Source organism: Abramis brama (genome assembly GCF_963993115.1).
Source record: "Abramis brama genome assembly, chromosome: 11".
Classification (NCBI taxonomy): domain Eukaryota; kingdom Metazoa; phylum Chordata; class Actinopteri; order Cypriniformes; family Leuciscidae; genus Abramis; species Abramis brama.
Genome location: NC_139973.1, coordinates 16637978 through 16649994, shown reverse-complemented (window position 1 = coordinate 16649994; position 12017 = coordinate 16637978). Strand labels below are relative to the sequence as shown.

Below are 12017 nucleotides of genomic sequence, written 5' to 3'. Positions count from 1 at the left end.
GTGAGTTCAAATGAATTAAACCCTTCCTCACGCACTTCTACACATAAAGCATGGGTGGATTAAGTGCATTTATTAATGGTGTTTGTTATGGCAAGCAGCACTATTAGGCCTGCTATTGCTACTACATGAGGTTAGGAGTTAGTATTAAAGTATTTAACTTCGGCATACAATAGCACCAGCTCTTTGGGGAGAAGTTTTCTATCAGATTTTTGTCTGGCAGATGACAACTAAAAGGGGAAAAGAGACCATAATGCCATAGAGACCTACTCTTTTGACTTTGGAACAGTAAGAAACTACTAAAAGCTACACTGTGTAATATTTTAAGTTGATTTTTAGCAAAAAACACTTTGTTCTTTCAAAATTATACATTCTCATTAATGTGTAATCACTTCAACCAACTAATTAAGTATTCTCGTAAGTGTATAATCTGCAATTTAGAATACATACGAGCGAGTCGCTCGAATGGTGGAAGCCATGTTGGGCATCCATCTTGAAAATACATTAGCCAAAGAGGGACATACCTGGAAATTCAAGCTTCGCCTTTCGCGTTTTTACACTCAGTGGCACCGTGACGAATGTGAGGGGGAGATTATTCGCGACTGCCGGCAGATTTGAAATAATACGGCCACCGTAGGAGTTAAAACGCCCTCGGAATGGGAGGGGCTAGAAAGTAATATTCAGTTGGTAGTCATATACAATTTCACTGCTAGATGGGAGAAAATCCTACACAGTGTAGCTTTAACCAACAAGAACAGCCTAGCAATCTCATAGCGAATCACTCTAAATCATTCTGAACACTATAGCGCACCATCACATTTTAAATTGTAAAACATAAAAATCTAGCATAAAATTATTCCTCCCTGCCCCCAGTCTTTTTCGTGATTAACAATACATGACCCCACCCTGTCAAAAACTGTCATTAGTTTTTCTAATTTCTTGTTTATTCATGTTTCTGTTTGTGTGTATCTCTGTTTGAGTAGTTGTCTTATAACTGAAACTTTTTTTTAAGTGTCTACAAACTTTGGTTTTTGGACAGGTTCAGAGAGTGCACATCAAATAAGACACAGCATATGATCAAGTCAATCAGTCTTTTCTATTGTTCAAATCACCACTCTCAAACTGTGTCATAATGGGGACAGTATGTTAGCAACAACAAAATTACTTGAAATTACATGAAGTAGAACATGTTCTTATTTGGTTTTATATACACTACCATTAAAAAGTTTGGCGTCACTAACTTTAGGTTTTATGCTTTGGTTCAAAGCTTCTCGTTTTTTTATCCGCTTATCTGACATGCAAATATTCTACAAGACATCATATCTATTGGTTACATTTTGAATAGTAAGCATTTTATTGTAGCACAATGGGAGGCTAATCTTTTCTTTTAAAAGTTATTATGGATATTAACGTGGGTAATGAATTGGCTACAAAACAAAGTTCGAATGGAGTCATATTCTTAACATTTTGGCAAATTTGATTTCTGAAGTTTAATTTGAGTTTTAGAGGTTTAAAACAAACCCTACCCAGTGTGAGAGTCATCAACAGCTGTTTTGCTAGCACTCTAGTAATATTTTGTCAGGTAGAAAGAGCTCTTCATTTAGACAAGGCCTACCTTATACTTAGCATAGCTAGCTAGTGCATTCAGGGCTAATTTCAGCCCTAATTTCACTATTATTCAGTTCAGTGGAGCAGCAAACCAAACAGTTACCAGATACCAAGCTCTAAAAAAAGAATCCAAATTAGTTACCTGCTCTGCAAATGTCTGATTAAACATACTTTTCTCATACTGCTTTCAGCACTAAAATATACCAAATAGAATAGAGTAGTTGTTTGGATGCTGTGTTTTGAATTGCAGTGAAGCTGTTTGTTGGCTTTTTTTGTAATGTTTACAAGATTGTAGTGTAGTGTTTAGATTTTTTTTATTTAAAGTGATCTGGGAATATGTGTGGGGAATTTTACCTAAACCAACAAAAAAGCTTTGTGTGTGTGTGTGTGTGTGTGTGTGTGTATGTCTGGAAAAGGAGACTCCACCTCAGGAAGAGGATGCACCAGTTGACTCTGGGTTGCCAAGGCAGGAAAAGCTCAATAAGCAGAGAAAGAGTGAGAGTCCGGAGCAGAGAGAGCGAGAGGAGGGGTGGGAAGAGATGAGGAGGGGGCAAAAAGTGCTTGAAAGCATTTTGAAAAACACAGAGATATCTTGCGGCAAATTCCTCCCTGCTTCCTGCATCCCAGTGAGGGCCCTTATCTCTTAGATAGAACACAACTCTACTTGCTCCCAGAATAGCAAGATTAACTCTTTACTCAGCGCTGTAAGAAAGTGGAATCTCCCTCTTGACACGAGTCGTCAGAGCCTTGGGACCTCTGTAATTTATTACTGTCATTTTACTTTTTATTTGATGTCAGTCTAATGTTCAGTTGAATATTTTGAGATATGTTGCTAGTGTCTAACAGCAGTCACTCTACTGTAGAAGTCGCATCAAAGCTTTGCTGTTTATATATAATACATATATAGTAAATATGCAGTATATATTTGGGGTCAGGAAGACTTTAAAAAAAGAAAGAAAGAAAGAAAGAAATACTTTGTGACAGTAAAGACATTCGTAATGTTACAAAAGATTTATATTTTAGATAAATGCTGTTCCTTTTTATTCATCAAAGAATACTGAAAATGGGTATTACAGTTTCCGTAAAAAATATTATGCAGCACAACTGTTTCTAACATTGATAAAATAATAAGAAATGTTTCTTGAGCACCAAATCAGCATCTTAGCATGATTTATGAAGGATCATTAGAGACTGAGACTGGAGTAATAAGGCTAAATAAATTACATTTAAAATATATTAAAATAGAAAACAGTTATTTAAAATTATAACAGCACAATATTACTTTTTTATTTTATTTGTTATTTTTAATGTTTTTTTGTATTTTTTTAATCAACTATATATGCAGCCTTGGTGAGCACAAGAGACTTCTTTCAAAAATATAAAAAACCGAAAAATCCCAAACTTTTGACCGGTAGGGTATTTATATATTATGGAATGATTATAGTCAGTGGAGGGACAACGAGGTCTAAGTATCATGTTTTCAGCTCTTTTCAAGCAAAATTTGAGAGAAGACTACAAACTAGAAAAACTTTGCTCTCTTTCTCCTCGTCCTCGTCTGCGTCCTCCTTAACACCTGCACACATCAGCTTATAAATGTTTGTAACTTGTAAAATGCTGATATCAGTCTCCCCATGTTCATTACATAACATAACATAACATAAGAGTGTTTAGATGTGAGATTAATCTTAATTTAATACACACTTTATTAGAATTTTGTTCATATATCTATTGAAAAACTATAAAATTTGAATGGTCTTAAGGTCACTTCCTCCCTCCCCTTTCACCCTGTCTTTTTCACTTTCTACGTCTTAAAAACTAGCAGCCGGCCTGTCTGTTCTGTGTCACCAGGCAGTCGTGCGCTGTGATATTGGGGTGGAAAGGGTGGGTAGATGTCCGTAGTAGCCTGGCAGACTCGGGTCCTGGTCAGGCAGGGCTGTGAAAGGTTGGTGGTTTGAAGGGGGGAAACAAAGCCCTGCTTGTGTGGAGAGGAGGAGAGGAAGAGGCAGGGCAGGCGAGCTGACAGTACCTGCTGTTGGAGGAGGGTGGCCTGCAGGAAGTGGCCTATGGCTGGAGCTCAGGCGCCACGCCAGAGACATGCTGATGTAAAAGACATGCTTTACACAATCTCTCCCCCACTCCTGTGATTATAACCATCAAATTCGGCAACTTGAGAATCATACATTTCGTTTAATATATTTGAATTTCCATTATGATCTGTATGATGGCTTAAGATGTTATCGTTTTTGCTGTATGCAATAGTATATTGAGAAACAAAACATTTCTTAATGCTTTCCAGTTTAAATTGATGAAAGGCAAAGTTTTTTTAAGCTAGTTTAGCTGGTTGTTTCTGTTTCTAGAATGGCATCCTGTCTCTATGCCCAACATTTCAGGCATTACACTCTTGAGGATATATATCTCACAGTGCTTTGGTGCTTTAGAAGGCAGACATTCCCCGACGGGAGGGTTTTAGTGCAGTGCTCTCCAGTTTCACTCGCCTAATTATTATGCCTTTGAGACCAGAAGCTGGTTTAAGTTAAAACAATATTATTCCAACATGGCTAAATGGTTAACCAGTCTGTTAGACAGGTCAGCGAGGCAAGTTTTAATAAATCTAAGCTCACATCTACAGCTGCCATCTCACGTTTTCCTTTCAAGAGCAATAGTGTTTTTTTTGTTGTTTTTTTCCTCTCTCTTTCATTCTCATATTGTATGACTAAAGATGACGGTATATTAGCTTTGTGTGGAGCAGTGATGTTGGCTTGGCTCTGGTAGAGTAACACCCTGTTTGGCGTAAATAAACTCTGATGTCATTGCTAGTTTAACTCTTTATAATTAGTTGAGCGGCACTAAGACGGTAAGAATCTTTAAACCATAATATCTAGATATTTATGAACATACACATCCAGGCGCAGTCTGTGCACGGCCATGGAGAATGGAACACAATGTCAATCTACATTAAGATTAATCTGGGCTGCATTTACAGCAACAAATTGTGTTTAATAGAGAGTCAAAGGAAATGATGGCAGATGCCCAGTGCTTTGTGTATTGTGTGTAAGAAAGAAACCTGAATGTTTGTATTTTCTAATCTATTCTTTATTTACTCCCAGTACCTCAATAGCGATTCATCTCAGAAGATTAACCACATGGCTGATGGTTTGTTCACTTGTGTGTTGTGTTGAGCAGAATTGACCGGAAGATGTCCAGCAGTCAGACCAACTACAAACTAGATGAAGCACAGGCCATCTTCAGCGAGCTCCGCAGCATTAAAAAGGCCATCAGCACCGGCGAGAAGGAGAGGCAGGACCTCATCCAGGTCAGATAGACACAAGTCCATCATCTTCAATGATTTTTCCATGAAAGAGAAAATGTTTTTTAATATTTTTATACTTGGTTAACAAAATATGTAGAACTGTGGATTGTAGAAACACATCATCACAGTGTTGTTTTAGCAAACTCTCTTTCAGTTCAGCTCTTTTCTGGGCAGTAACACCCACTTTTCACAATCCAGTCAATCCCTAATGGATAAAAGTCCTGCCCTCAATTTTTTTCTCATTGAAAATCCTGACTCACAGAATTGTCATGTTATTGAGGTGTAAAATGCACTGCAAACAGCAATTCGATTTGACTAAATGAATTCTAGTTCCTGTCTACTGAATGCACCAATACATACTGAATAGACATTAATATCTCCCCTAATTTATCATTCATTTTAACACCTTCAACCTCCTCTCAATTTTCTTTTATTTTAAGAGGTGCTGCCATCTTGTGGTCATAACTGATTACTGGGGATTTCTGTTATGAATATCACTTTAATTTGTTATTCTTTTGTTGTGCACAGAGCCTGGCCAAGCTGACGCTGAACTTCTGTGACTCCATTAATGAGGTGGCCAACAATGCAGAAACCCTGGGTAACTCCTGTAGTGTACAACAATACACGGACTCTGGATGCCAGACTGATCTGATGGGAGAGGTTTGTCAGGGTTTTGTTTTGCAACTGAAGTTTCAATTGTTTTACGTTTGACAGTATGATTTTGTGTCATCACAGGAATACAGAAAAAATTGTAATTCCTCTCTTACAGTTTGGCACCCAGGAGCCACCACTGCTTGCAGACAGAGTCAAACTCAATTGGCAGTATGAAGAGGCTAAAAAAAAGTAAGGAGATTTGCAGAAATGCACTGCATAACGGTTATTGACAACAAACATGTAAAAACAGTCGGTTGCTGGAAGTAAAATAAATTCCCATTCATTTTCTCTATAGAGAAATATATTTTTCAGAATAACCTATAAACCTATAAACATTAAAAGTTTGTATATGCGATTATATATGAATTAAGATGTCAGTCACTGTCTCACAATTAGCATACTATCCATCCTAAATATTCCAAATTAGAATTAGTGTGTGAGTATGTGAGTAAATGAGTATTCCAAAGGTACCCGGATGGTCTACTATTTCCAGTTAGATTTCGAATTGCAGATCCATGCACACTCTGACGGCTAATATTACCCACAACCCATTGCTCGTTGGATGAGGATTTGATTAGAACTAGAAACACAAATAAAAAGTGTTTTAAAACTACAAACATAGTGGATGTGTGAGACAGACGGTTAAGAGGTTTGAGTGATTAATAATCAGTATCTATCTAGCCTGATGAAAAAATATTTCTTAAATGTTATACATATTATATTTCCTCTGCAACAACATTGTGAACTTTTATAAAGATAAGTTTGGACATTAAATTTTAAATGCATCATTATGCTAACACATAAGGAGAGTTCTCAGCATGAAGTACTCTTTCTTCATAAAAACAGTACATACTTTTAGAGAATAGTACAAGTTGGTCAATTGGGACTCAGCAAGTGTGATTTCAACATAATAAAAAAAAAATCAATGTTTTTGATTTGATGATATCATATGGAATGCGTCAAAAGACGTAACATGCCCACTTCTATATGATATTCTGGTTCCAAGATATGCATAGGGCAGGGCCCCATGTTAATATTAGAATTTCCACCAATTTGTCTACTATGCAAATATCATAAGTCAAATCACTTTGAAAGTAGTGTCACACCTGATTTCAGTCATGTGATTTCAAGGAGCAGAAGTTTTTTGACTTTTGGAACTGCTTTTCAGCCGGGCTGTGATTTTACCAAGAGTACGATCCTGTGCCTCATCCACTGCCCTTAAGGGAAACCCTGTCTGGATTTGCTGTGTAATAATATTGCTACTACTTCACTGTAGATTTTAGTGGTTTGTGTAAAAGTAGAGTGGTGGATTGATGTGGCCTACATTGCATTTGGAAGCTCCTCTTTATTTTAGGAGGAACTGGTGCTGTAGTTTTTGGCTTGTGTGTTATAGCAGTGGCTCCATGCAAACGTCTTTAAAAGATGCATGTTTCCATAGTAACAGAGTTGGCCACTGAGTGCCAGGTATGACATCAGAGAGAGACAGAGCGAGAAAGTAGGGGGGACCGGGGAAAAGAGAATGAGCTGAGAGAAGAAAAAAGCTGTGGAAACTTGCATGCTCTCTGACTGAGTCACAATATCTGACCTCCAAAGTGCAGAAACACTTTGTGTTTCTCATGCCAAACATAAAGCTGCAGTGTCTCTCTGCTCTTTAATATTTTTGCCAGCCCTTTTACAAACACGGATGCATGCATATTTACAATATAACATGCTGGACATGCCATTATTTCTCTTTACCATTATTATTTATTTTAATACTTTTTCTTTTCAGTTTTGAAATAAAATGCGATCAAAAATCCAGTAATCCAGTAAATATTATTCCAATTTAATTATTTTAATACATTTTAAAATGTAATTTATTTCTTGTGATGGTAAAGCGGATTTTTCAGAGGCCATTCCTCCAGTCCTCAGTGATCCTTCAGAAATCATTCTAATATGCTGATTTGGTGCTCAAGAAACATTTCTTATTGTTATCAATGTTGAAACCAGTTGTGCTGCTTAATATTTTTGCAGAAGCCCTGCTAATTTTTTTTCAGGATTATTTAATGAATAGAAAGTTCAAAAGAACAGCATTTATTTGAATTCGAAATTTTTGTCAAAATGTATAAGTTGCACTTGATCAAATTTAATGCATCCATCTTGAAAAAAAGGAAATTTTTCACTCTAACTGACTCTAACTTTTGAATGGTGGAATGAATAGTATTGCATTTATGTGATATTAATCATGGAACTGTACTGTATCTGTAGCCTAGTGAACACAATCATTTGATCATGTCTGCATTTATCTGTTTACAGAAGCTAAGATGATCCCCTGTTCTCTCTCTCTCTCTCTCTCTCTCTCTCTCTCTCTCTCTCTCTCAGGATGTCCAGTATTCAGCATCAGTTGGCTCAGTTGGACAGTGAGAGCTGGTCGGGACGCGCGGAGGCCGACCGGGATCTGGACTGTCTGCAGCTCCTGCGGGAGAAGGAGGCTCTGCTCCAGGAGATCACTCTGCTCAGCCAGCAGCAGCACTCCTCCGAAACTCTGCTCCAGCTGCAGGAGGAGAAGCGCAGGCTGGGGGACGAGGTGCAGAAAGCCCAGATTATCCAGAGTCAGGGGGCCAATCAGAGGTTGGAATTTATTTCATAATGTCATGTATGGATGTTTAACATATGTAGTATTCTAAGAGAAGGTCACTTCTAATGGATTGTTGCACTTTTAATTGGCAGAATGTTTTCAAGGATATCTCAGGTTTTGTAGACCAAAGTAAAGCATGTTACAACCATGCAAAAAAATAAATAAAGTTGCACTAATATGGTGATAAAGAAAATCATGTCAGGTAAACATAATATACCTCCACTCATATGGTGGTAGAATAATGTATTCGTTATCAGCAAATCTTGCAAACAAAATATGTCTGTAAAAGTTTTGTAAATGCCTGCAGAGGTAAATAAGGGTGCCCTTATTTCCCCACTGAACAAAGCAGATATGCTTGTGCCAGCTCTGATCCGTTCATTATGAGAATCGTATATATCTGAGACCTCAGCTGAGACATATAGGGGTCTTTTGTGTCATATTACGTCAGTATACATATTAGCTTTCATATCCCATTTTGTTATGTAATGAATATTGATGGGTTTTCTTTGTCACATTAGGAGCCATAAAATGGTAGAATAGCATTTTCTTATGATGGTCAAAATTAAATTACATAACAAATCTTATATGGCAGACTATGCACTGAAATAATTTCCAGAACAATTGAACAAATAGTACTGCATTTGTGATCTACAGTCTATGATTCGTCAAATGGTTAGTTAAAACTGACTCGATAAATGTGGCAAATCTGTATCAAATGTGTGTATGTTGTGTAGGATATTACAGCAGGAGAAAAGGAATGTACTTATGAGGCAACTGGAGGAAGCCACCCGTATCACCACCTATCTACACTCTCAACTGAAGAGGTACATCACACACAACCTGAACACCCTCATACAAACCTGATTCAGAGGGCAGAAATCAAGACTAAAGCTGTCAGTTTAACACATGAATGTAATTATAATTTAATAATAATACAAAAATTGAAAGAATTAAGGTCAAACAGTGTGTCTGTGTTAATATAGATTAATATATATTTAATTATTATGCTTTTATTTGAATAATAACAATAAGTAATTTAAAAGTATGGATTTATTTTGATTGTAAGCCACTAATACACTTACTTTCAATAAAATAAACAACATATTGACTTTTGAAGCCTCTTTTCCAAAGCCTTTGTCTGCCACAATAATGTATTCAATTATTATCTTGGCTTTTTTCTCTGCAGATATTGATAGAATTGAATATTCATTGTGATTATTGGCTACTGATTTAAATAAGCAGCATATCATATCATATCATATCATATCATGTGATGTGATTTTTCTTTTCTTTTTTTTTTTTTTTATCAATTAGCACCCCTAATCAAAAGAGGTAATGATAAAAACACTAAGACAAATAACAGGATGTCTAACCACATCAACCCAAAATGACCATTTCTCTCTGTGTGCAGCCTATCAGCCAGTAATCTGACAGTGTCCTCCAGCAGCAGCCGTGGCTCTTTAGCCTCCAGTCGTGGCTCTTTGGCATCCAGTCGTGGTTCTCTCAGCTCCGTCAGCTTCACCGACATCTACGGCCTACCCCAGTATGAGCGAACAGAAGGAAACTCTGATGTTCTGGACCCTTCTTTCCGCTACCTTCTCCCCTTGGAGACCCACAGTAGGGACGGTTTAGCCTTCGGCCCAAAACGTTCGCACGACACACCGCAGTCTCTCACCTCTCTCTCCTCTCGGTCCTCGCTCTCGTCGCTCTCCCCTCCCAGCTCCCCCATGGACACCCCCTATCACTCGGTCCCCCAGGACTGTCCTCTGGCCCAGATGACAGAGGAGTACATGGAGGTGGCCAGCAGAGGGCTGCGGAATCAGACTCAATCCCAGCAGCACACTACTCTTCCTGGGGAAGGGGAAGTGGGAATCCCAGCCACTGCACACCTCCTGGAAGGGAAGAGCCATAGAGACGGAGTTCTCCAAGGAACGCATAACTCCACAGGTGATGAATAACTATCTGGAAATTGCAACTGACTGATTGATTTCAAATGTATAGTTGCAATAAATCTCATTTTTTATAACTGAAGTGTTAAGGCATTCAGGATAGAAAACTAAATAAATAAGTAATTATTGATTATTTGAAATGCTTTTAAATAAATTACAAAAGTTTTTTTTTTTTTAATAAATTGTCAAATTGAATTTGTTAAAAAAAATTAACACTTTACAATAAGGTCCCATTAGTTAGCTTTTGTTAATGGGTTAACTAACATTAACAAATCTCAATACATTTGTTTCAGTATTTATTCATTTTTGTTAAGGTTAGTTAGCAAACGCATGTCAGCCCAGGTCCACTAAATAATATTAACTTTATTATTTGATTTTAATAACATATTAGTAAATGTTGAAATTTACATTAAACTAAGATTAATAAATGCTATTTTTCAGTGTTAGTAATGTTAACAAATGGAACCTTATTGTAAAGTGTTACCTAAAAAAATTGTTTTAAACATTCAATCGCACTGTTTTGATGTTAAAAATGATTTACATTTTCTATTTTTTTATATATGTGACTCCATATAGGAGTAACCCTACGCTGTAAAAGTGCAAGTCGGACCAGCAGAAGAGCAAGACGAGTGTCTGCAGGAGTAAATGAAGACATTTTGGCAACAGACAGTGGGGTGTTTGAAGCCTGGAGCAGAAGGTGAGAGGATATTCTGTAATAAAGATAAAGACTTTAAAGCGATAGTTCACCAAAAATTCTGTCATCAATTCAACTCACCCTCATGCCATTCCAAACCCATAAAAATAATGTATAAAGTATTGACAATGTATTGACCATGGGCTGTCAAGCTTCCAAAAATACTATGCAAGTAGTCTTTGTATAATAATGCAATTTGGGTTGTGAAAAAACATCAAGTTACAAATATATATATATTTCACATTGGCATGTACCTACTTTGGAATGTGTACTTTTGTATCAGGTATTATCGTTTTACACAAATGTACACACACACACACATATATAGACTACTGTTCAAAAGTTTGAGGTTAGTAAGATTAATATTTTATGTAGCGAGTATGTATTGTTTAAAGGTGACAGTAAAGACATGTATAATGTTACAAAATATTTCTATTTCAAATAAATGCTTTTCTTTTAAACTTTGTTCATCAAAGTACACTGAAGAAATGCATCACCATATCCACAAAAATATCAAGCAACACAACTTTTTTCAACATTGATTATAATAAGAAATGTTTCTAGAGCATCAAATCAGCATATTAGATTGATTTCTGAAGGATCGTGTGACACTGAAGACTGGAGTAATGATGCTGAAAATTCACATGAATAAATTATATTTTTAAATGTATTAAAATAGAAAACGTTTATTTTAAATTGTAATAACATTCCACAGTATTTTGGTCAAATAAATAAAGCCAAGAGACTTTTCAAAAGACGCAACAACAAAAAAATCTTACCAACCCAACTTTGAACGGTAGTGTATAATTGCATGCAGTCAGTAAGTTGTTGCTGTGTTATAATTGTCTAAATGTCTCTTTCCAGTAGGACAGAGGAATCCGAAGAAGTCAGTTTTGCTCAAGACGTCACAGCTTCAGAGCCAGTTCAGATTCAGTTTGGTCTTCTGTAAGCAGCACACACTCTCATACACATACATGCATACTTCCCTCATTATAAACTACCAAATCACTCTTATTAAAACATTCATTCACTCTGGGCGGCTCTTTTACAGATATGATTCAAATGGCATGTTTTTGCTGCTGCATGTCCTTCAGATGAGAAATTTAAGCAAGGCCACCATTAGAGATGGATGCAAAGTGTAAGTCCTCCCATCTTACATCCATTAATGCACTCACGCTGCTGTACTGC

At 36.8% G+C, this 12017-nt stretch overlaps 1 protein-coding gene across 1 annotated transcript in view; it reads left to right on the top strand.

Annotated features, from left to right (window-relative positions):
• Positions 1-12017, top strand: part of wwc3 (WWC family member 3) — a 42615-nt gene that overhangs the window by 23158 nt on the left and 7440 nt on the right. The window contains exons 6-15 of the mRNA XM_084129700.1: positions 4789-4918; positions 5444-5575; positions 5685-5758; positions 7931-8179; positions 8921-9010; positions 9501-9518; positions 9598-10133; positions 10712-10832; positions 11694-11774; positions 11881-11965. Coding sequence (XP_083985826.1) covers positions 4789-4918; positions 5444-5575; positions 5685-5758; positions 7931-8179; positions 8921-9010; positions 9501-9518; positions 9598-10133; positions 10712-10832; positions 11694-11774; positions 11881-11965 — 1516 coding nt within the window. The remainder of the gene's footprint in view (positions 1-4788; positions 4919-5443; positions 5576-5684; positions 5759-7930; positions 8180-8920; positions 9011-9500; positions 9519-9597; positions 10134-10711; positions 10833-11693; positions 11775-11880; positions 11966-12017) is intronic.